General features: G+C 40.7%; 1 protein-coding gene and 1 pseudogene across 2 annotated transcripts in view; both read right to left on the bottom strand.

Annotated features, from left to right (window-relative positions):
* Positions 1–26,724, bottom strand: part of UPP2 (uridine phosphorylase 2) — a 43,842-nt gene that overhangs the window by 6,467 nt on the left and 10,651 nt on the right. The window contains exons 3-6 of one of the 2 annotated variants that reach the window (XM_042243828.2): positions 25,821–25,979; positions 22,555–22,669; positions 15,350–15,559; positions 13,074–13,220 (exon numbers count right to left, since the gene is read on the bottom strand). In XM_042243828.2, coding sequence (XP_042099762.1) covers positions 13,074–13,220; positions 15,350–15,559; positions 22,555–22,669; positions 25,821–25,979 — 631 coding nt within the window. The remainder of the gene's footprint in view (positions 1–13,073; positions 13,221–15,349; positions 15,560–22,554; positions 22,670–25,820; positions 25,980–26,724) is intronic. The other variant, XM_060409910.1, reaches the window with a different exon arrangement.
* On the bottom strand, positions 17,048–22,638 carry LOC132659211 (large ribosomal subunit protein eL21-like; annotated as a pseudogene).

The following is a 26,724-nucleotide window of genomic DNA, read 5'->3' on the forward strand; positions in this document are numbered from 1 at the left end:
GAATTAAGCCTGACAGTTTTGCTACTATAATCCTCATATTGGGCAGGGAGGATGGCTCCTGTGGAGGGACATTTAGTTACCTAGCTGTCACCAAGGAGGTTGTCAGCTAAGTGACCTCAGGCTGCAATGGGGTGGGAACACACCAGCATCAACATGGAGCTCAATCCACTCAGAGCTGCACCAGGAACTCCCAGTGATTCTCAACTCTTTGATCATTAAATTTTTCCCCTCTGATAAAAGCTGTAACTGGAACCTCTCTTCAAAAAAATACACGTGTGCATATACACATAAAATATTGGGTTGGTCAAAATGTTCACTTGGATTTTCCCATATATTATGGGAAAACCTGAACAAACATTTTGGCCAATCTAGTATTTGTATATTAGAGAAGGAAATGGCAACCCACTGTGGTATTCTTGCCTGGAGAATACCACAGACAGAGGAGCCTGGTAGGCTACTGTCCAAGGGGTAGCACAGAGTTAGACACGACTGAAGCAACTTAGCATGCATGCATGCATTGGAGAAGGAAATGGCAACCCACTCCAGTATTCTTGCCGGGAGAATCCCAGGGACAGGGGAGCCTGGTGGGCTGCAGTCTATAAGGTAGCACAAAGTTGGACACGACTGAAGCGACTTAGCAGCAGCAACAGCAGACTTACAGAATTAGGAATGAGGAGTAAAAAAGGACAGTTAAGCTGTATTTTGTTAAAAAAAAAAAACAATTATCAGTTAAATTATTTGCACATTGATATTTGACAACTATTGCCTTAAAGACTTTAAACTTTATCCCTAATTAAATCAAATGAAAACAAATGTTCATACCTGCACCCTAGCACTTTAGATTCCCAAAGAAATGCTGGATTAGAACCAAGATTTAGTATTAACTCTATCAAAAATTGTCCCATATTTTTTATGAAATTGTTACTAAAGACATAGTCAATGTAATAAAGCTGATCACTTATGTCTAACATACTTGAATAAAGTTTTATGACAAACCTCAAATGCTTTCTTTTATAAAATAATGAGTGCTGTATTGCTCAAAGAGTCTCCATTTTCAACTTGGCTTCTAGGAAACTCAGACTATTTATATTTAGTATTGCCCTTCTAGGTAGCTGTTTGCTATTGAGAACATCCCATTCACTCCCTTAACTACATGCCTCTTATTCTCTTTACTTTTGCTTAAATTATTTATACATTAATCTTTTATTGAAAGCTGCTGCTTATGCCTTTTCAAAAAATGGGGAAAGTATAGGTAATCTGTCAGTTGATAAATATGTTACTCTTTTACACCTTATGGAGTAGTGTAGAAAGTGGGAGTAAAGAGGCAGGAGCTATCAGGGCTAGTCCATCATTGTTTTGATCTAGCTGTGCTTCCTTTGACAGGTCGCTTTTTACTCTCTGAGTCTTATTCTCTGAGAAAGGAACAGGTTGGACCTCAAAGGTCTCGCCCAAGCCCACACCTTCAGCATCTGTGTCTCACATTATCTTGGTGTGAGGACCATGCTGTCATCTCCTGGAGATCCAGGTTCAATCTTGGGAACTTGCACTTCTGTTGGATGCTGGACCTCCAAGCAGAGCTGTGTCAGGATGGGAAGAGGATGGAACCTGCTATGCTGGGGTTGGGGGCTCCAGCAGGGAGAATTCCTCACTGGGGTCACAGATGGAGAGAGGCAGGTCACGGATATAATGCTATCACACAAAAAGTTGGATCCATGGATCCAAATCATTCTCTGATGGGTGAGTGTGTTGGCACAAGGCAGGCAGAAGTAGGATAGAGGGCAGGAGAGTATAATTAAAATGAATCAAACAAAATTCTAGATACTCACTTTCATTAAAAATATGTAAAAATCAGCAAAACAAGAAGAAACAATTTTTTAAAAATTTTACCTTTATAAGCATAATAAATGAATTACTTATCATTTATGTCTGGTTTCCCAAATACACTGACTTATTTTCTTGGTAAAATAATATCTATACTTACAAATGAATAAGTATCTACATGCTGCTTTACTTGATTTCAACACTATCTTGATATATGATTAGCCTTTAGGGGCTTTGCTTTCTGAAGTAGCACAACTATCTGCTCACAACATATAAAATAGAAAAATCTGCACTTATTTTTTTGTTTCCTGTCAATAGAGACTCTGAACCTTGTGTATCCATTGGAGGCTGCCAGAAAGACACAGCAGGGCATGGTGCATGGGGCCTCAAGTCAGAGAGAAGTCAGTTCCAGTTCCAGTTCAGCTACTTCTTATTTAGTGTGAGAACTTGGGAAAGTTGTTAGCCTCTCTGAGCCACAGTATCTCTCAGCAGATACTGTGAGGGTAAAGAACTGAAATGGGTCACCTTTTGCTTTTGTATAATAATAATTTAAAACCCCAGTTTTCCCATTTTTGAGTTAAGAAATACTCCAGCTCCAGACTGAATATAATCTTTAATCCTTGTTGTAATATCTTGTTTACTCTATCAATGATCATCCTGCAGTTCCCAGAGCCCAACAGCCTTCATTTCTTGCATCAGCAGATGAATATAATGTGGAATTAAAGTCAGGATTCTGCTCCCTTTCATCAAGCTGTAGAAAAGTAATATTATGAAGACTGAATTTATCCCCAAAGTTCCCAGTATGTGTCAAAAGAAATAACAGTGAATTCTTCCTTTACCCTAAAGAAAAACCACTGTGAGTGCTGCCAAAAACTAAAGACAAAGAAGATTTAAGTGAACCTAATCTTGGATAAATACTAGGTTTCATATATTGTTGTGCAAGCAAGCACATGTCAAAAGGCAGCCAGCACTGTCTTTTAAAGATGGATAAAAACTGAACATACTTATCCACAAGTTCCCAGTGCAAAAGGAATATCATCTTTAACCAGAATGTTAGGGGTTTTAATTAAAGTAGATTTTGTTTTAAGAGTTGGAAAGATGTATGCATATTATAGAACCATAGATGAATATATTTATATAGCATTATGCAGTGGGCTTACATGGTTCTGAAGGTTCAGCCTTTCAAGGTAGAATAATTTTGTGAAGACCGCTATTTCCCTCACTTAAATCTTTGTTAAAGCAACAATGGACTCCCACTATTCTTTTTCAGCATAATCAATGAGATCAGGATAACAACAGTGGCGTAGAGGTATCCATGGCTCCATTTCAAGTAGTTTGTCCATCTATCAGATATTAGGAGATATAGAAGTATTATATGAACCTTATAGTGAAAGGATGCTTAACTTTATAAGGTTTTGCCACTTCCTACTGGGACGAGTATGAGGCATTCCAGAGTCCTTTAGATAATCCCGAGCAATAAATGTAGCTGAATAACAAGGAACCAGCTGACTTTGTTATAGCTATCTTCTATGGGCTATAGAGGTTGAGTAGTCATTCTTTTTACTCATTTAGGAAATATTTATTGAAAGACCATATACAAATATTATTCTAAGTGTGACTACCAGACCCCCTGACCTGCCTCTTGAGAAACCTGTATGCAGGTCAGGAAGCAACAGTTAGAACTGGACATGAAACAACAAACTGGTTCCAAATAGGAAAAGGAGTACGTCAAGGCTGTATATTGTCACCCTGCTTATTTAAATTATATGCAGAGTACATCATGAGAAATGCTGGGCTGGAAGAAACACAAGCTGGAATCAAGATTGCCGGAAGAAATATCAATCACCTCAGATATGCAGATGACACCACCCTTATGGCAGAAAGTGAAGAGGAACTAAAAAGCCTCTTGATGAAAGTGAAAGAGGAGAGTGAAAAAGTTGGCTGAAAGCTTAACATTCAGAAAACAAAGATCATGGCATCCGGTCCCATCACTTCATGAGAAATAGATGGGGAAACAGTGGAAACAATGTCAGACTTTATTTTGGGGGGCTCCAAAATCACTGCTGATGGTGATTGCAGCCATGAAATTAAAAGACACATACTCCTTGGAAGAAAAGTTATGACCAACCTAGATAGCATATTGAAAAGCAGAGACATTACTTCGTCAACAAAAGTCCATCTAGTCAAGGCTATGGTTTTCCAGTAGTCATGTATGGATGTGAGAGTTGGACTGTGAAGAAGGCTGAGCGCCGAAAAATTGATGCTTTTGAACTGTGGTGTTGGAGAAGACTCCTGAAAGTCCCTTGGACTGCAAGGAGATCCAACCAGTCCATTCTGAAGAAGATCAGCCCTGGCATTTCTTCGGAAGGAATGATGCTTAAAGCTGAAACTCCAGTACTTTGGCCACCTCATGTGAAGAGTTAACTCATTGGAAAAGTCTCTGATGCTGGGAGGGATTGAGGGCAGGAGGAGAAGGGGACGACAGAGGTTGAGATGGCTGGATGGCATCACCGACTCGATGGACGTGAATCTGAGTGAACTCCTGGTGTTGGTGATGGACAGGGAGGCCTGGCGTGCTGCAATTCATGGGTCTCAAAGAGTCAGACACGACTGAGCGACTGAACTGAACTGAACTGAAAGATATAGCAAGAAAATGACAAACAGCGTTCGTGTTCTTGTACTACTTATGTTGTAACGGAGGTAGATGCTAAATATGTATCTTCATGTGTTAATATGTGCAAAATTATATGTAAGTTAATATATAAAGAAATAAATGTAGTTTGGTATAGTAGTAAATACGATACAGAGAAATGAGGTAGAAAAAGTGAATGAGTGGGTAAGTAGAATGAATGGGAGTGAGTAGTTTAGGTAGTCATGCAAAATGTCCCTGATGAAGTGAGAATTATGTCCCTTAACGTAAGTGAGATCTTACATGAATCGTAAAGATAAGAAGTGCTAGTCCATGGTGTCTCAGGACCTCCTTGTCCTGGTGAATGCAGAAAGATCTGTTTTTGCACTAGTCCATACTCAATGAGTGACTCCTCTGAGAACAATGATTCTCTAGAAGACTCTTGTTTAAATACAATATTATTTATAAGCTGAAACCATTAGGCATCATTGCCTTAGTATGAACCCAGTCATCTGGTACTACTAAAGGAACAAAAAAGGCCATTAGAGAAGGCCATTTGGAGACACATGGGGAATGGGTCTTTGCTGACAGTGGGAGCAAGATGGAGGGGGAACGGGAATAGGCCTGGGAGTCTTGAGCTTTTGGTGCCAGATGAAACATATTTTCCAGTGTTGCTTGCTGCTGCTGCTGCTGCTAAGTCACTTCAGTCGTGTCCGACTCTGTGTGACTCCATAGACGGCAGCCCACCAGGCTCCCTCATCCCTGGGATTCTCCAGGCAAGAACACTGGAGTGGGTTGCCATTTCCTTCTCCAACGCATGAAAGTGAAAAGTGAAAGTGAAGTCACTCAATCGTGTCAGACTCTTAGTGATCCCATGGACTGCAGACTTCCAGGCTCCTCCGTCCATGGGATTTTCCAGGCAAGAGTACTGGAGTGGGGTGCCATTGCCTCCTCCACCAGTGTTGTTTACCATTGATATATAACCTCCCTGATGAGTATGTTAAAGCAGCTGTTTCTGAAGGCTCTCACAGCCCTTCCCCAGATGAAGCTCTTCCAGCTCATACAGAGCTTTTCCAAGCTTCACTGCATTCAGGGTCGAATATAATGAAGTGGGGATAAAAGATGGGAACATGGCAGAATCATATGCATGGGGTTTTGATCTGTGTCCTTGGTGGTTGACCTTCCAGGGGTTGATCTTCCTGTACCAAGAATTCATCTTTGGAAACAGTGGTGTCTGAGGGAAATAAAGAGTCCCTGTCACCAAGAAGAAATTTGGACAGAAATTCTCCCAAGAACTACAGAATTACGTACTTACAGACACAACGTTTAGTGTGAATGTTGGCAGCCCAGAAAGGATCTGCTCAAGGAACAGGCAGCATCAGTGGCCTGGAAGACAGCTATTGGCAGGCTGACATCAGCTACCAACAGCTTCAATAGCAGCAGAAAAGGGAAAACACCGCAGAGGGCAGGAACTAGAGCACGTTAGAGAGGAAAGAGCCTAGGAGGGGACCTGCAGGTGGCAGAGAGAGCAAGGTCACAAGGACTTGTGGCAAGGGCAGAAACTCTCTCATATCAGTAACTTCTCTGAGGTTTTGGCAACATTTCAAAGAGAGAAAGATGGGTCCAGGGTTCACAAGCCTAGAATTCTCTCTGACTGCCTCTTAAGAAAGAACTGATGATGATCACCAAACTTACATCAGGGCAGCAGTTCATGACCTGGCATGTTGTGTTTGACTAAATTGGTTACCAAATTTTCCTCCATTTGCATATTAGAGGGAGGTCACCTAATTTGCATATCAGGTCACTCAAGTGACCACTTGCTATCTCCATAAGAAAGAAACACGAGGAAACATTTCCTGGAGCAGAAATCATCTGAATCCAGGTGTTCCTGCAGGTCATTGCTGGTTGGGCTGCTGCTCAGGGAAGGGCGAGTTGCTCCCAGCTAGGGCTCCCTGCCTCACTAACTTGTGGAAGGAAAGCAGATGTTATTGCTTCCCTGAAAGTGGGTATTAATGATGGCCTTCTAAAGAAGACAAGAATGCAATTACACCCTTCACTCATATGTTACAAGGATTTGTGTGTGCTTTCATTCTGCGATGAGAGTAATGGTTCTACAATTAATCTCTTCTTGTGACGTACAGCTTCTAACATGTGCTTTTAGATCACCACGTACATTTTGTTTGTAGCTTTGTGTATTAAAATTAGGTGACAGTAAGGACAAATACTAGAAAATTCTACTTGTGATCAAGTAAATCATTATCAGGCTATACTTCTTTGCTTCTTTGAAGATTTCTTCTTTGGTTCTGGGACACTTGATCTCCAAGTGTTCTGCCCATGGCACTGACCCCTCCTCCTTGGTTTCTGCTAGATCCCCCTCACCTGCCCTAACTTTTTCATCTGTTTCTACATTGATTTGCTTTGTCATCTCATTCATTGCAGTACTTTAAATGCTACCTACATCTTTCTTTACTTCTCCAGTCCAAAATTCACACCTGTACTCAATATTGATAAACGCACCTGCTTATTTAACCTCTATTTGACACCTACTACAGTACCCCCATCTCTTTTTAATATCTTCTGCTTCTGTCCTTTATTGAGCCCATCTTTGCATGAAATGTTCCCATGGTATCTCTCATTTTATTGAAGAGATCTCTAGTCTTTCCCATCCTGTTCTTTTCCTCTATTTCTTTGCATTGATCTCTGAAGAAGGCTTTCTTATCTCTTCTTGCTATTCTTTGGAACTCTGCATTCAGATGCTTATATCTTTCCTTTTCTTTTTTGCTTTTCGCTTCTCTTCTTTTCACAGCTATTTGTAAGGTCTCCTCAGACAGCTATTTTGCTTTTTTGCATTTCTTTGCCATGGGGATGGTCTTGATCCCTGTCTCCTGTACAATCTCATGACCCTCAGTCCATAGTTCATCAGGCACTCTATCTATCAGATCTAGTCCCTTAAATCTATTTCTCACTTCCACTGTATAATCATAAGGGATTTGATTTAGATCATACCTGAATGGTCTAGTGGTTTTCCCTACTTTCTTCAATTTAAGTCTGAATTTGGCAGTAAGGAGTTCATGATCTGAGACACAGTCAGCTCCTGGTCTTGTTTCGGTTGACTGTATAGAGCTTCTCCATCTTTGGCTGCAAAGAATATAATCAGTCTGATTTCGGTGTTGACCATCTAGTGATGTCCATGTGTTCTCTTGTGTTGTTGGAAGAAGGTGTTTGTTATGACCAGTGCATTTTCTTGGCAAAACTCTATTAGTCTTTGCCCTGCTTCATTCCGTATTCCAAGGCCAGGTTTGCCTGTTACTCCAGGTGTTTCTTGACTTCCTACTTTTGCATTCCAGTCCCCTATAATGAAAAGGACATCTTTTTGGGTTTTAGTTCTAAAAGGTCTTGTAGGTCTTCATAGAACCATTCAACTTCAGCTTCTTCAGCATTACTGGTTGGGGCATAGACTTGGATTACTGTGATATTGAACGGTTTGCCTTGGAAACAGAGATCATTCTGTCGTTTTTGAGACTGCATCCAGCTACTGCATTTTGGACTCTTTTGTTGACCATGATGTCTACTCCATTTCTTCTAAGGGATTCCTGTGCACAGTAGTAGATATAATGGTCATCTGAGTTAAATTCACCCATTCCAGTCCATTTTAGTTCGCTGATTCCTAGAATGTCGACATTCACTCTTGCCATCTCTTGTTTGACAAGAATACACAGAAGAACTGTACAAAAAAGATCTTCAAGATCAAGATAATCATGATGGTGTGATCACTCACCTAGAGCCAGACATCCTGTAATGTAAAATCAAGTAGGCCTTAGAAAGCATCACTACAAACAAAGCTAGTGGAGGTGGTGGAATTCCAGTTGACCTATTTCAAATCCTGAAAGATGATGCTGTGAAAGTGCTATACTCAATATGCCAGCAAATTTGGAAAACTCAGCAGTGGCCACAGGACTGGAAAAGGTCAGTTTTCATTCCAACCCCAAAGAAAGGCAATGCCAAAGAATGCTCAAACTACCGCACAATTGCACTCATCTCACACGCTAGTAAAGTAATGCTCAAAATTCTCCAAGCCAGGCTTCAGCAATATGTGAACTGTGAACTTCCAGATGTTCAAGCTGGTTTTAGAAAAGGCAGAGGAACCAGAGATCAAATTGCCAACATCTGCTGGATCATGGAAAAAGCAAGAGAGTTCCAGAAAAACATCTATTTCTGCTTTTTTGACTATGCCAAAGCCTTGAGACTGTGTAGATTACAATAAACTGTGGAAAATTCTGAAAGAGATGGGAATACCAGACCACCTGACCTGCCCCTTGAGAAACCTATATGCAGGTCAGGAAGCAACAGTTAGAACTGGACATGGAACAACAGACTGGTTCCAAATAGGAAAAGGAGTACATCAAGGCTGTATATTGTCACCCTGCTTATTTAAGTTCTATGCAGAATACATCATGAGAAACGCTGGGCTGGAAGAAACACAAGCTGGAATCAAGATTGCCAGGAAAAATATCAATCACCTCAGATATGCAGATGACACCACCCTTATGGCAGAAAGTGAAGAGGAACTAAAAAGCCTCTTGATGAAGGTGAAAGAGGAGAGTGAAAAAGTTGGCTTAAAGCTCAACATTCAGAAAACCAAGATCATGACATCTGGTCCCATCACCTCTTGGAAAAGAGTGGAAACAGTGTCAGACTTTATTTTTCTGGGCTCCAAAATCACTGCAGATGATGGTGACTGCAGCCATGAAATTAAAAGATGCTTACTCCTTGGAAGAACAGTTATGACGAACCTAGATAACATATTGAAAAGCAGAGACATTACTTTGCCAACAAATGTCTGTCTAGTCAAGGCAATGGTTTTTCTAGTGGTCATGTATGGATGTGAGAGTTGGACTGTGAAGAAAGCTGAGTGCTGAAGAATTGATGCTTTTGAACTGTGGTGTTGGAGAAGACTCTTCAGAATCCCTTGGACTGCAAGGAGATCCAACCAGTCCATTCAGAAGATCAGCCCTGGGATTTCTTTGGAAGGAATGATGCTAAAGCTGAAACTCCAGTACTTTGGCCACCTCACGTGAAGAGTTGACTCATTGGAAAAGACTGTGATGCTGGGAGGGACTGAGGGCAGGAGGAGAAGGGGACGACAGAGGATGAGATGGCTGGATGGCATCACTGACTCGATGGATGTGAGTCTGAGTGAACTCCGGGAGTTGATGATGGACAGGGAAGCCTGGCATGCTGCGATTCATGGGGTCTTAAAGAGTCGGACATGACTGAGCGACTGAACTGAACTGACTGACAGTACCCCCAGGATTTCCCTGATAGCTCAGTTGGTAAAGGATCTGCCTGCAATGCCGGAGACCCTGGTTCAGTTCCTGGGTTAGCAAGATCCACTGGAGAAGGGATAGGCCACTCACTCCAGTATTCCTGGGCTTCCCTTGTGGCTCAGCTGGTAAAGAATCTGCCTGCAATGTGGGAGACCTGTGTTTGATCCCTGGGTTGGGAAGATCCCCTGGAGAAGGGAAAGGCTACCCATTCCAGTATTCTGGCCTGGAGAGTTCCATGGACTGTATAGTCCAGGGGGTCACAAAGAGTCAATCACAACTGAGCAACGTTCACTTTCACAGTACCCCCAAAACTCCAACGAATATTCTCTGCCCCAACTGTGATAACTCCATCCTTCCAGCTGTTCAGGCCAAAAGCCTGGGAGTTGATCTTCACTCTTGTGTTTCTCTCCAAATTCACATCACATTGTCAACAAATCTTGCTGGGTTTGCTTTCAAACTATATCTAGCATGATTGCTTCCCACTTTCTCGACTGTTGTTCATATCTCCCTAGACTATGGGATCAGCCTTCCTTTCTCCCTGCTTCTGCCATGGACCCCAGTAGGCTCTTCCCAGATCAGCAGCCAGTGAGCTGCTGTTCAAAAGCAAGCCAGATCCCATTACTTCTCCATTCAAAGGCCTCCAGTGGCTTCTCATGTTGCTCAGAGTGAAAGCCACAGTTCTCATGGGGACCACACAGTCCTCACTGACTCCATCCCCTACCCTCTCCACTGCTGTAGCTGCCCTCCAGACACACTGGTCTCCCTGTGTGTCTAGACACTCTGAATGCTCCTGCTTGGCAGTCTTAGATTTGCATTTCCCAGACTGCTTTGCCCAGACACCCACGTGGCATTTTCCTAAATGGCACCTTCTCCATGCACCCTTCCCTATTTTAATTTATGGTTCTCCTCCTTTTCTTGGTTGTCCCTGTGCCCTTTCCCTGCCTTATTTTTTCACCATCATGCTCCTCAGCATCAAACACACTACTATATTGTTATAGATAACTCTTTGTTGTTATTTCTCTCCCCTCTAGAACTCCTCAAGGGCAGAGATTCTGTGTCATCCTATGCTGCGTCCATATTGCCTGGGTGCTTAGGAAACTAGCTGATGCATAGGAGAAAGTTCTTCTTTCTTTAGGAAGACAATGATTGAGACAAATCTTATCAGCCAAAAATCTGATTTAAAATCCAGGCTTCTTGTATTGTGCCATGCACTCAGTAGGCATGCTATAAAACACATTTGAATAGATGACATTTTTTATGGACTCTTATGAAAAAAGACAATTGCCATGTGAAAAACAAAACTAGGCATTTTTTTTAAAGTTGCTCCAGTGTTTTCTTGGACATCATTATTCATATTTGGGGACTGCTTGCCACTCAAAAATATTATTTTAGATGATGCTATTTAGCTTTAGATCTGAGGCTTTCACAGCCAAGTTAATATATAATATTTAACTAGCTTTGCAGCTTTACCTTTTCCATCAGTTAAGCTTGATTTTTTTAATCTAGAAGATGAGTATGAAAATAATTTTAAATAAAAAAGAATAGTTATATTGATTAATTCTCGTGAAAATTATGTTTTACTTCAATAGGTTTTCTTGGTATTGGTCAAAGGTTAGTGGTTCTATGGGAATAATTTCACCCAAAATAAAAATGCATGCCACATCCATATTTGGCTTCATAATGCCATTCTCCACTCAAAGAAGCAGAGCTTCTTGGAAAAATGTATGATTCCAGACCTGAGGCAAAGACAATGCAAGTGATGCCTAAATGCTAAGAGGATTATGTCAAAAAAGGATGCTAGAAGAGACCCTTCCTAGCCAATTTTGGGATAATTTGAATATCAAAAGAATAATGACAGAAGCTGTATATACACACTGCTTTGAACAAAATGAGCAAAACAATAACTCCCTGTCCCCAAAAAGAGAGAGAGAAAGGAGTGTGAGAAAGAAAGCCTCTTTTTAAAAAATACCAGCTAATATATGTAGGAGGAATGATGGAATTAGAAAATTAAAATTATCAAAATGCCAAATTATCATCTCCGAGGTTACTTGTTACTTACAAAGAGAAAGCGTTAATTTTTCAATGGAGAGAGATGGCAGTTACCACTTGAACCAAGTGATGCAAAATTACTGATAGTGGAATATCTTCACCTTACCTTTCTGTGATATGGAATAAGGGAAACTAATGTACCTAGTTTACATTACTATGAAATCTTCTTGCCACATATCTGACTCTAATCAAGCCCCTAGATTTCGCTTCTGCTTTACAGGAAATATTCAGTATAAATGCCCAAGTGAAACCTTAAAATGATGTGTGCAGACAAATCTAGAACATGGGTGTGCTACAGGATAACAGCCTGGACTTTTCAAAAAAAATCACAGTCCCAGGAAAAAAAGAAAAGTAGGGAGACTATTGTAGTTGTGAAAATACAGAGATACAATAACCAAGCAATACAACATATAAAGTTAATGCAATACTGGATTAAAGTACTCTTTAAAGATATTCTTAGGACAATCAGAAAATTTAAATATGGAATGGATGTTAAATGATGTTATGAAATGCTTTTTACTTTTCTTAGCTTTTCTTGTTTGATAATTGTATTATGGACATTAGGAGAACATCCTTATTCTTAGGAAATGATGCTGAGGTACAAAGTTAAGTGGCATGATATTTGTAATTTATTTATAATGATTCAGAAGAAAAAACCAAATAGATGTGTATATATATATATATATATGCATACACACATATATACATACACACACATACATATATATTTAGATGTATATGCACAAACATGAAAATACTAAAAACTTGAATTTTGGTAAAGGGTACCTAAGTATTATACTATTCTTTTAGTTTTTCTGTATTCTTGATTTCTTTCCAAAATAAAAGGGGTGGAAAATTTACATATGCATGTAAATTAACTAAAAACACACTGCTCCACTGATGTTTTGTCCTTTGATGGACTGTTTTAGGGATATGTTATTTGGGTCATGTCTCAGTAAATCCAATTGTAGTAGAAAACAGCAGTCGCTATTAGGATGGAGAAAACTGAACCTGCTGTCAAGTCTTGGCTACATAACCACTATCTAGCGATGGTGGGCAACTCACTTTTGACCCTTAAGGTTTATGCAAAATAGGAATAATGTGCTACCCACTCAGAAGATATTATGACATAATCATGCTTTCAACCCAAAGTAATATATAGCTGAATTCCTTTTTCTTCTCCTAAAGTGTGAAAATAACCTCATGAAAGAAGATAATTTGATCCTAGGCATTCATGAAAGTCTTACCTTTTAGACCACAAAGTCTACACATGGCTGCAAACACCGTAGATTCCATTTCGATATTTCTGATGCCAGCATTATATGCTCTCTTCAAGTAATCTAAACCCTTTTCTCTGGAAAAAGAGCACAGTGCTCCATCGAGTCGACCCTGGCCTGAAAGAGAATGGAGAATGTTTAGCAACTTGATGTCCTACTACAGTCGCTGTGGCATCACTGGGAGGCTTGCTGTCAGACCAAGTGCTCTGTGGCTAACTCTGACCTGTGAGCCTGCACCCCAGATAAAATAAATCTAGCCATCTGAATCATCCTACCAGAGGACATGAGGCAAGACTGTGCCTAGCTCAAGCATCTCACATACAGTGGGGTCTCCATGACCCTGAGCTCCCCAACTCTGGGGCAAGTAACCACTGAGTGGCCTCAGCAGCCGGCACTGTGCCCAGGGATAGCAGGATCTGGAGGGTTGCTGGAAGATCTGCCCTTTGAGGAAAATCTCAGGTTGCTCCTGGGACTGGCAGATGGCCCAGAAACAGTTGCTGCAGAAGAACAAAATGCTCTAAGCCCCAGTGATGATCCTAAGCTACTCGAGGATCAGGAGGGTGGTTCGGATATTGCAGTTCCGTCTGACCATCATGGACCATGGCAGGTACATACAGACAGTTGATTGGTCAACCCTGTTCTCTGCCACACACCTCAGGCTGCACGCTAGCCTTTTGTGATCACATTTTTCCCTTTTAAGATGCTGTCAGTGTTTATTTAGCACTTAATTCCACCTGCCCCTGCTAGGGGGGCCAGAGAAAAGGCAGATGCTAGGACTCCTCCACTGCGCATGCGCTGGGAACAGACTTCCCCGGGTCCCACCTCCGAGGGTATCCTGTTGAAGCAGGGAGGCCAGTATACACTGTTAGCCATATTGCACAATTTCTCTTTATTTTGTCTCCCTTTCCTCTCCTTTCCCCCTTTCCTTTATCTTTCATGCTACTTCTACTCTGTCTACTTCTCCTGCACTCCTTGTAGCTGCCTGCTAACACCACTAATGAACCAATCTAAACTCAGATGTCCCACAGGTCAAGCAGGTAACGTCGATAAGGTGGGCCTGGTGGGAAGGGAGCAGCCTCACCTCACCTTCAATGAATGCAGCCCCAGATGTGACTTGCCAGGGCGGCCATGCATAAATTATTTTATATTTTTAATATTATGTTATTATGTTATTTCAAGAAGCCCCAAATCTAGATATTTTACATATGAAAAATCCAGAACATATAAATGTTGGCAAAATAATTCACACTTTAAAAATACTGTGCAGCCCAAAGAAACTTTGACTCCTACATGTGCTGTTTGCAAGCTCTGGCTTAAACTCATTGGTGACCCTCCCAATGAAGGGGCCAGTGGCCTGAGATGGAGTCTTTACCCTATCAGACCCAAAGCACCTCCTATTTTATAACACATATGTTGTGACAACACGTTTGCTAACCTGAAGTAACCAGTATAGATAATATAATGTATCTTCATACATAATTGTTTATAATTCAATGTAATACTTTAAGTTTGATCCAAAGGGAAAAGAAAAATAATTTAAAGTGAAGTAATATGTAGTTTGATGAACATACTCAGACACAGCTATACTACAAGATTTCTAGAATGCCCTCCAAGGAACAGTACCAACCCTGGTTAGATTCTTTCTTGTGAAATGAGCAGGGTCTGTCCCAGAGTGATTTTTCTCCTGGCCCCCCACCCCTTGTAGCAAGAACTGCTACTTGGAAGTCACCTTCAATTTGTTCCTAAACTTGATTTGAGGACATTTTACTCATGGCTGAGAGAGGAGAGAACTAATCTGAGACTATTCCATCCCTTCAAGATTTCCTCCTCCAAGTATTTCTCCTGATTTCCTGGTTCCCACTCTTTAACAGATACCTGCTTCTTTTCAAGGTACAGGTGAATGTACCTCAAAATGGCAGAAGCATAGAAGTTTATCCCCTTTCTCCAGTTTAAATTAAAGGTATAAACAGAGATAAGATTTTGCTAACATCACTAATTGCATAGAGTATCCAATTTGTTCTTGGAGGATTAAACTCACTCTCAAAATAAGTTCATTATGTGTATGTCTCTTCTGCTTATTATGTCCTTACATTACTTTAGTAAGTTGAAAAGGCTGTTTCAGTGCCTTTTTAAATCCCCAACTATTAATTCTCTATGGTGAAGTTTTTAATATAAATTATACGTTTGAATAACAAAGTATTGCTGGTAATTTTCTGCTGCTTTCGCAATTTTTAAATTCTTCTCACCTTCATAAAAATCATAGGTACACATCGTATGTCCAATGAGGGTTGGGAAGGTGGAAATTTCTTTGCTACAGTTGAATAGTTCCTCAGCCAGTTCTTTGTCAAGTTCAGTACTTCTGGTGACAATGTTGTCCAAGATTACCTGTTCAAACCGGGGCTTAAAGAAGGAGTCTACAGCTTCATCTGTTATTACAACAGATCCCGGCGCAATCCCTGCAGTGTGGGAATAAATAGGTGGTTACAGAAGAATGTCACTTAGAGTTGACTTGTGACACGTAGTATATAATCTCTTCTTCCAGCATTAATTAATGCTAGTTGCTAATGATTCTCTGGATTTTCAAGTTTTAAATTATTTTCTTTTCCAAATGCAATTAATAATGACATTCCAAACAGGCATTTATATTTGCTGTCTTTCCAGATTCATATTTACAATGTGATGGGGTTTAGATTTCAAGACAAACATGACTCTTGGGCATGCAAATTAGTATTGGCCTTCGGGCTCAAATTTGAATAAATTAGGTCAGGAATAAACTAAGCAAGACTGCCAGCAAGTAGTCTTCATAAAGTGATGTGACTACTTGATATTCAATCTTCTCTGCAACTCCTTGATTACTATAATTTCTTTGCATCACTGTCCTCTCTTCTGTTTGATCTTCATCACATCCATTCCCTCCTCCCCTCTCCCACCCCATGTAAATTAGGCCTCTTGTCTGACCTTCCATTGCTACAAAGTCTGGTTTGCTCCTGGAACTCAGGAACTCAAGTCTCTGGGACTTGAGAAACCATTTTCTGCCAACTGTTATTCCCCTGGCCTGATTCGCTCTCTCGTCCTCCCCCATGCACTTTCATCAGACTAACTCCAACCCATTCTTCAAGTGTCAGCTTAAATCACTTCCTTCAAAAGATCTGAATCCACAGTGGGGTGTGGGGAGGTCTAAAAGGTCACACAGATAGATTATATTCAATTTCCCCAGGAAGGCTTTCCCTGGTGGCTCAGATGGTAAAGAATCCACCTACAGTGCAGGACACCTGGGTTTGATTCTTGGGTTGGGAAGAATCCCTGGAGAAGGAAATGGCAAACCCACTCCAGTATTCTTGCCTGGGAAATCCCATGGACAGAGGAGGCTAGCAGGCTATAGTCCACGAGGTCACAGACAGTTGGCCATGACTGAGCGACCAGCACTTTCTTCACTAGATTCTCTCTGTCCTAAGATTCATTACACTTTTCGTAATTCCTCATTTGTTTGTCTGTTGTCCTGATAAAACATAGGCTCTATAAAGGCAAGAGCAGTATTTGTCCTCTGTTTTCTCCTTGATAGTATTATGCCTATCACATTATAGGTTTGTTGTTATTCAGTCACTAAGAGTCCAACTCGTAGTAACCCCATGGACTGCAACACAACAGGTTCCTCTGTCCTTCACTAAGACCCATAATTTTCTCAAATTCATGTCCATTGAGTTGATGATGTGATCTAACCATCTCATCCTCTGCCACCCCCTTTCTCCTTTTGGCTTCAATCTTTCCGAGCATCAAGGACTTTTCCAATGAGTCAACTCTTCAAAGCAGGTGGCCAAAGTACTGGAGCTTCAGTTTCAGCAGCAGTCCTTCCAATGAATATTCAGAATTGATTTCCTTTAGGATTGACTGGTTTATCTCCTTGCAGTTCAAGGGTCTCTCAAGAGTCTTCTCCAGCACCACAATTTTTTTTTTTAAGTCCAGGTCTTTATTTTTACATCCATCAGGCCATGAATTCATAGAGAATGGGCTCCAGTAGTTTGGGTTCCTTTCCATTGGTCCTCACGGAGTGTACTTCTCTGGGTAGAGCAGGCTGGCGCTTCAGCTGAACCCAAGTCCCTTTCTCTTTGGCTTCCTTCTTTTTCTGATCATTTTCCTTCACACATTTCAGAAAGCTATCTCAGCTCTTCGGTTGCTTAATATGCTCTATGTGCACATTAATTCTCTTGGCAAGAATCTTGCCCTTAACTTGTTTGTTTACAATGATGCCAACATCATGCTGGGTAACACTGTACACTCTCCCAGTTTTTCCATGGTAACATTTGTGGGGCATTCCTTTTTTCAACAGTACCCATTCCCTTGATAGCCACGATATCATCCTTCTTGTAGATTTGTATGTATGTGGCCAAAGGAACAACTCTGTGTTTTCTGAAAGGCCTAGGGAACATGTAGTGGGTGCCCCTCCTCTTTCCCTTTGTGTTGGTCATTTCTGTGAATTACTGGAAGGTGGCAGTTCCAGCCAAAAGGGCAGCACCACAATTTGAAAGCTTCAGTTTTGGTGCTCAACCTTCTTTATGATCCAACTCCCACATCCATACATGACCACTGGAAAAACCATAGCTTTGACTAGATGGACGTTTGGTGGCAAAGTAATGTCTCTGCTTTTGAATATGCTATCTAAGTTGGTCATAACTTTCCTTCCAAGGAGTAAGCATCTTTTTATTTCATGGCTGCAGTCACTATCTGCAGTGATTTTGGAGCCCAAGAAAATAAAATCTGACACTGTTTTCAGTTTTCCTCCTTCTATTTGCCATGAAGTGATGGGCTTGGAGGCCATGATCTTAATTTTTTGAATGTTGAGTTTCAAGCCAGCTTTTCCACTCTCTTTTTCACCCTCATCAAGAGGCTCTTTAGTTCCTCCTCATTTTCTACCTTTAGAGTGGTATCATCTGCATATCTGAGGTTATTGATATTTCTCCCGGCAATCTTGATTATAGCTTGTGATCCATCCAACCCGCTGTTTTGCATGATATACTCTGCATAACAGTTAAAGAAGCAAAGGTAACAATATACAGCCTTGTCATACTGCTTTCATAATTTGGAACCAGTCTTTTGTTTTATGTCCAGTTCTAACTGTTGTTTCTTGACCCTCATACAGGTTTCTCAAGGGACAGGTAAAGTGGTCTGGTACTCCTTTCTCTTTAAGAGTTTTCCACAGTTTGGTGTGATCCAAACAGTCAAAGGCTTTAGTGGAGTCAATAAAGCAGAGATAGATGTTTTTCTGGAACTATCTTGCTTTCTCCATGATCCAATGAATGTTGTCAAGTTGATCTCTGGTTCCTCTGTCTCTTCAAAACCCAGCTGGTAAACCTGGAAGTTCTCAGTTCACCTACTACCGAAACCTAGCTTGAAGGATTCAGAGTATAACCTTACTAGCATGTGAAATGAGCTCAATCGTATGGTGATTTGAACATTCTTTAGTATTGCTCTTCTATCAAATTGGAAGGAAAACTGACATTTTCCAGTCCTGTGGCCACTAAGTTTTCCAAATTTGCTGACATGCTGAGTGCAGCACTTTAACAGCATCATCATTTAGGATTTTAAATAGCTCAACAGGAATTCCGTCACCTCCACTAGCTTTGTTCATAGTGATGCTTCCTAAGGCCCATTTGACTTCACGTTCCTAGATGTTCGGCTCTAGGTGAATAACCACACCATCATGATTATCTAGGTCAGTAAGGCCTTTTTTGTATAGTTCTTATGTATATTCTTGCCACTTCTTCTTAATCTCTTCTGCTTCTGTTAGGTCCTTACCATTTCTGTCTTTTATCATAGTGGTTCAGTTGGTAAAGAATTTGCCTGCAATGCAGGAGACCCAGGTTCGATCCCTGGGTCAGGAAGATCCTCTGGAGAAGGGAATGACAACCCACTCCAGTATTTTTACCTGGAGAATTCCATGGACAGAGGAGCCTAGCAGACTGTATAGTCCATGGGGTCACTAAGAGTCAGACATGACTGAGCGACTTTCACTTTCACTTTTTATCCTTGCATGAAGTATTCCCTTGATATCTCCAATATTCTTGAAGAGATCCTAGTCAATCTCCCTACTTTTTTCAATTTAAGCCTGAATTTTGCAATAAGAAACTAGTGATCTGAGCCATAGTCAGCTCCAGGTCATGTTTTTGTTAACTGTATAGAGCTTCTCCATCTTTGGCTGCAAAGAACACAATTAATCTGATTTCAGTATTGACCATCTCATGATGTCCATGTGTAGAGCTGTCTCTTGGGTTATTGGAAAAGGGTATTTGCTGTGACTAGCATCTTCTTGTGAAAAACCTCTGTTAGCATTTACCCTGCTTCATTTTATACTCCAAGACCAAACTTGCCTGTTATTCTGGGTATCTCTTGACTTCCTACCTTTTCACTCAATTCCCCTATGATGAAAAAGGCATCTTTTTTTTTTTTGGTGTTAGTTCTACAAGGTCTTGTAGGTCTTCATAGTATCAGTCAACTCCAGCTTCTTTGGCATCAGGGGTTGGAGCATAGCCTTGGATTACTGTGATATTGAATGGTTTGCCTAGAAATGAATCAAAATCATTCTGTTGTTTTTGAAGCTGCACACAGGTACTGCCTTTTGGACTCTTATTGACTATGAGGGCTACTCTTTCTTCTAAGGGATTCTTGCACCCAGTAGTAGATATAATGGTCACCTGAATTAAATTCGCCCTTTCTGTTCCACTATAGTTCACTGATTCCTAAGATGTCGATGTTCAGTCTTGCCATCTCCTGCTTGAACACCTCCAGTTTACCTGGATTTATAGACCTAACATTCCAGGTTCCTATTCAATATTATTATTCAAAGCATGGAATTTCACTTTCGCCACCAGATATATCCATAGGTGGGTGTCATTTCCACTTTGGCCCAGCCACCTAATTCTTTCTGGAACTATTAGTAGTTGCCCTCTGCTCTTCCCCAGTAGCATATTGAACACCTTCTGAACTGGAGGGCTCATCTTCTGGTGTCATATCTTTTCGCTTTTTCATACTGTTCATGGCGTTCTCATGGCAGGAATACTGGAGCGGTTGCCATTTCTTCCTCTAGTGCGCCACGTTTTGTTAGAACTCTTCACTATGACCTGTCCATCTTGAGTGGCCCTGCATGGAATGGCTTATAGCTTCATTGAGTTATGCAAGCCCCTTTGCCACAACAAAGCTGTGATCCATGACACATTATAAGTACTCAGTAAAAACTCATTGAATGAGTGAAACGTTTCCATAGAGATGCCATAGACAGAGATCTGCAAACTACAACTCATGGGCCAGATCCAGTCCATCTTTGTAAATCGAGTTTTATTGAAACACAGCCACATTCACTCATTTGCATATTTTTAATGATTGTTTCCACACTAATGGCAGAGTTCAGATGTTGCAACAGAAACCATATGGCTTGCAAATCCTAAAATATTTATTATGTGACTTAGTATAGAAAAAAATTACAAACCCTTACCATAGTGCCTAGCCATATCCTTCTGGGTTCTTAATATATTCCAACGTGGGTCAACATGTGGTTAATTTAGAAAATCCAGGTAGAGACCCAAAGTGGACTATGAGGACAGAACCTTGGTAGGTCAAATACTTTTTAAATAAATCAAAAAAGTATCTTCTTGAATTATTTACAATGTCCTAAAGACAAGAAAGTGACTGAGAAGGAAACTGAAAATGTGGACATCAATAATTAAATTATTCACATGCCATCCTAATATTTAGATGCATTGGAACATTTATATCCCAGTTAAAAGCTAATGTACTATCTACTATTTATTCAAGTACTTCATCATCATCAGTTTTGTTGGCTCATTTAAAGAATGGAAACATAAGGGGGAGGGGGGAAACAAGTTGCACTTCTTCATCTCCAAATCAATGTTTCTTAAGACAAAACAAACAAACACATCTTACCAATAAGCTAAGAATTCTTAATGAGACCAGAACTTCAAAATGATAGATATCCACAACAGCGCATTGCTTTAATTTCCCACAATTCATCGCCCTTCATTGTGCCGCGAGGGATGTATGTATCATGAAGCAAAACACCTAGAGTCCATGGCCTTAAGCTGGATGGTCAGTAGGGTACCTTGCCCACACTGGACACTTGCTAATATCACAGGGAAACCTCAGCGGTCAGGATGGTACACTGCATGGGCACGGGCTGCACAGACAGATCCTTGCATCCCACAACTCAAGAATTCTGAGCACTTTTTATAACAACGTTATCCATTTCATCCCCAAATGGCTCATTCCCTACTATTGCCTATTTGGCATAACATTGGCTAAACAACCATCCAGGAGGATGCCTGATCTAACAATGATTGCTAACATTCTCCTTCTCTTTCCAAATGAACATCCATAGATGTCCTTTAATTCATCTGTGAGGGTCTTGGTGGACTTTCCTGTACCATAGCTGTGGAAAGGACATGATTTTTTTTAACATGTCTGTTTCCAGTGAAGCACGACTTAGCCACCTGTGTAATTCTAAGACCAAATTTTTATTAATAATTTCCATCTTAAAAAAAAAAATTCCCATTCAGTCCTCTCACTCTGTCAACCCAACCTTTTCAGTTGCAATGCCCTGCTCTGTTTGCATTTCTTGACATAGTAGAATTATCCTCTCATAAGATCTGCTCCTGAGGAACCGGTTGAAATAGAAGATCTCCTCAGAACTTTACCTGAACCCAGGGTAGATATATTAACAAGGCTCCTGACCAGTTGCCTGGCCACCCGAGGAGTAAGGGAGGAGGTGAGGTGCTGAGAAAAACTTTGGAAGCATCTCCCAACTCTTCCCTAACAGCCTGGCCTGATGTCTTCTGGTATGTCCATGTAGAAAAGGCCCAGACCAAGGCAAGTAAAGGGTGACACTAACGTGAGCTAAAAGCAATGTTTTCCTGAGAACTATTGCCATCTTCTTACTTAGCTAATAAACAAAGCAAGTCTTAGTGATTTTTTTCACTTGAAGGCACTTATTTCTGTCACTTATAAAATTTTTAAGCTTCAAAATTTATGCTAACCCTTGAAACTTACTCTTATCCTCAAAACAAATTTCCTAGTAGTTGCTCCACTCTTCCCCTTAAGAACACCTAAGCCTGTTTGGGCAATAGGCAGCGTGAGGTCTCACTCCAGGTTTCCATGCAGGTAAAAAGAGAAAGATTACATACATATATGTGCACATACATATATATATATATATATATATATATATACATACATACATATACACACACACATATTTCTTTAAATTCCTTTAGTTTTCTCTAAGTTTAAATTTCCAAATTGCCTCAAGCTCAGCCTCCTGACACTTTTCAGCCCATCTGGGTTTCAGCGGGGCTCTGGGTATGTTGGTATGCTTTGGCAGCTAGTTACCCTGTATGGAACCACTCCTTGAATTTATTAGAATAGTATAGAAATCAGTTCATCTCACCTATTCCCCCTGATGTGCCGATTCTGATGATGGTAACGTCAGAGCATCGGGCATGGTATAGTAATTTAATGAGTTCATGAAGCATAATAGAAATGGAGGGGACGCCCATGCCATGCTGTGGAGAGAAAAGGGAAAGTCATTATACATCTCGCAGACTGATACACGCACAGGACATATTTTCTTCCTTCATTACAAGTTAACAGCCCGCAGATAAATTTACATAATCATTATGACTTTGCCAAAGCAGAGAAAACCGTAAGTCAGCTCTAACTGACGCCCACATGACACGCTGATAGATGGGTCCATCTGTGATGATCAAAGAGAGGCATCTCCCTGCCAGTTAAACTGAGTTCAACCCTCATCGTCAAGAGCAGAAGGTGGGGACAGCGTGGTGTATTGGTGTGTCAGGGCAGTGCCATTTCTGGGCTTTTCAGTGAGTCTTTGAAAAAGAGCTTTTTGTAAGATTGACTTGATTTCGAGGAAATATAGATTTGGCTGCCATGTATTTAGTCCTTTTCCACCATACTAAATGAAAGAGTAAGTCCATTTCATTGCCCTGATGTGTCCATGTTCATTTGCTGGCAATTCTGTGTGAGCTCTGAAAGGTAAAAAGTTAGAGATATGGGTTATACCTACACCTAAAAATTGGAGCATATACTAAATGTATGCATGCCTGCTAAGTCACTTTAGTCGTGTCCGACTCTTTGCAACCCTATCGACTGTAGCCCACGAGGCTCCTCTGTCTTGGGGATTCTCCAGGAAAGAATACTGGGGTAGGTTCCCATGCCCTGCTCCAGGGGATCTTCCTGACTCAGGGATCATACCCACGTCTCTTATGTCTCCTGCATTGGCAGGTGGGTTCTTTACCACTACCACCACCACCACCACTACCTACTAAATGTGTAGGTGAGATTAAGTTGTTGAATAAGTTGCTATAGATCATGATTGCAACCCCATCTTCCTCAGCATTTGGAAGAGTAGAATCATTGTCACAGAATAAAGATCAACACAGGTTAGAGGATTTGGCCATTCCAAATCATTTGGCATTTACAATATGTTCTAATAATGTTCCAGAAAGATCCTCCATGCTGGAATTTGTGGTAGATGGAACTAAGTTTAGAATCAGTTTCTATTTCATTTCTAACATAATGCCAGAGAGTCAAAGGTGGTCTTCAGTGTTCTACTCAGGCACAAAGACTTTGTGTGCACAAAAGCACCAGGGGCATCTTGGCAGTTAGATGATGGCTTCCACTAATTCTTCATTAACAAATCTGGGAAACCACTGCAGTCATGGGTACAATATTTTCATCTGAGTTCCCTTTTTCTCACCATCAAGAATATTAAACTATGGAAACTTTGAACCTCTGGACTTCCTATTTTTGGTTGCCATGGAACATGGTCTGACTTCCAAATGCATCATAAGTCTCCTAGAGGCCTGAATCAAACCTGTGTTAATTGTATGTCCAAGATTAACTAGTCTTGGCTCTGCCACTAATGAGTAAACTCTCTAAGTCTCATTCCTCAATTGTAAATGAAGAGAATGAACCATTATTTGATTTATTAGTGAAAAGTGAAGTCGCTCAGTCATGTCTGACTCTTTGCAAACCCATGGATTCCAGCCTAAGAAGCTCCTCTGTCCATGGGATTTTTCAGGCAAGAATACTGGAGTGGGTTGCCATTTCCTTCTCCAGGGGATCTTCCCGACCCAGGGATCAAACCTGGGTCTCCCACACTATAGGCAGACGCTTTACCGTCTGAGCCACCAGGGAAGTCTATTAAGTTCCTCCTAAATCAGATACTTGATAGGTTTATGATTATCACTTTATATATGGCATAGTGATAAAATGACAAATGGGCTTGTGTATTTCTACTGAACTCTCTCTCTGTCTCTCTCTTTCACACACACACACACACACACACACACACACAGACCCCAGCAGCTTTTGGAGAGGAAGAATTTTCGAAGAAGGGATCTCAACTGGAAATCTTCTTTCTGCCTACTGAGGCTCATTTCCAATTGGCTGACCTCTTCGGGCATGATACATATTTCAGCTCTTTTTCTGACAGGCCAACAGTATCAGTCACTGCTGTTTTTATATCTGAAGTTTTACTACCTGTTTATGATAGTTTCTCATTTTTATAAATGTTACCTTTTTGTCCTTCCCCATTTATTGTGCAAAAAAGGACAAAGAGTTGTAGTCTAAAGGTCAAACAAAAGTTAGTAAGACAAAATATGCCAGGATCAGGGGGTATTCAGTTTTTTCTAATGTAGATATTCTATAATTGTTGGATAAAAAAATACATGAATGAATGGTTTCTCCCATTCGAGTCCAAAGCAGGTTTCATGTGTTTTGACCCAGAGGAGAGATCAGCTTGGCTGTTCCACTAGTGTTGCATAGTTCCCCCTTCTTCAGTCCAAGCTTGTAGCCATGATCATCCATTCTTCCACCTCCAGAGTGACTGAGGAAAAGCAGTTATCCCCTAGTGCAGGAGTCATATATAATGCAGCTCCTTAGAATTGTCACACCCTGTTGTAGATTCTTCCCTTGTCATCTGACATGGTTAACTGTCTCCTTATGGGGGCTTCAGTGTCTAGACACGTACAGCCTCAGAACTGTTGTTTCAGAAAATAGCCCTGTAGCAGAGAGACCCACTTGGAAGGCAAGCTGGGTGCACATACATTTACACTTGGCTAAGTATACGCTATCCTGGGTCCAAGAGGGAAAGTGGCCTTGTGTTCCCTAAGACTGCAAGTCATTCCACTTTCATATTGTCTCAGGACACTGTGTGTCCAGAGCTGTTAGCATGTTCTAAATACAGGAGAGCAATTTACAAGATCTCCATAGAAATGCATTAGCAGCTTTTCAGCAAGCTTAGTATAGTGTTAAATGGCACCACTTTGGTAATCCTGAAAATTGGACCCTGTGTACTAAAAGCCCAACATTCCCAAAGTTGGATAAGACATAGAGGAGAAAAATTGCTGGTGGCTTATTAATCAGTTACAAACTAAAGAGAGGAAGTATGCTTTGAAGGCTTTTTCCCCTAACTTGCATAGCTTAATGGTAACTAATAAAGTGTACCAAAGTGGCACAGAATGCTATTTTCTGCCCCTAGGACTTTTTCCAACTATGAATGTCACACCTGGTCACTTCATTTAACTGCGTGAAAATGCAAAGGAGGGGAACAGGAACTCCTATATTTGGAAGGTCCCACTTTCTTTTGCTAGCTTGTGATGACTACGTGACATGCAGCTATTGAGTACTTACACTGATGGAGAGCACGGGACCAATTTTGTACATACAATATCTGTCTGTCCCAGCACAGATATCCTTGATGTCCTCTTCACTGTCCGCCAGTCTGAGCTCCTTGTGCATAAACAGTGCAAATGCTTTCATTCTGTTGGGGCTCCCACCAACACAGACAAACTGATAATAAAAATAAACAATTACCCGCCTGAGTACCCAAGATAAAAGGCAAGGGTCATCTTTCAACTTTAATGTTGTTACTTTGTTTTTCAGTTATATACTTAAGGATATATGTAGATGTTCTGGGTTAATGTTCATGAGTTAAATAATTGGCATCATTAACTGGTAAATAAGGCAACCAGAAAAAAAGTTTGATGTACTTAATTTGTAAAGAAAAAGATAATCACATAATCAAAATAAGTGTTGATTTTGCTCAAGTGGGTATTTTTGTCACAGTGAATATCAACCAGCATCTCAAGTTTATATAGGCAACCTGTGGTTGGGCATTAGTGGGCTACAGGCTTAACATGGCAATACCGAGGACATGGAATATAAGTAATATAAGAGTAACCATAGGAGAATGACAAGTTTAGATATGTTTTCTGATTCCACCCTCCCAAGCATATGTTTTTATTGTGAAATACACAACGTTAACATGAAACTTAAAAGAAAGCACAAGGCTTTCCAACTTCTCATTCAGAAGAAATCCTCATGGAACAAGCCTTATCACTGTAGACTAAAAATCTCAGTATGGTATTTCATCACTTCCAATGATTTGGTTTTATTTTTGTCTTATTCATTCATGTTTTAACATCTTTGAAATTACAATATGTGTTGCAGTCAAGAGTGTCAAATCTAATAAAGTACAGCAATAAAATTGTCTGGTAATTGCTTGTGCAATAGCCTGTTAGGGGTACATCAGCCC

Source organism: Ovis aries, chromosome 2 (assembly GCF_016772045.2).
Source record: "Ovis aries strain OAR_USU_Benz2616 breed Rambouillet chromosome 2, ARS-UI_Ramb_v3.0, whole genome shotgun sequence".
Classification (NCBI taxonomy): domain Eukaryota; kingdom Metazoa; phylum Chordata; class Mammalia; order Artiodactyla; family Bovidae; genus Ovis; species Ovis aries.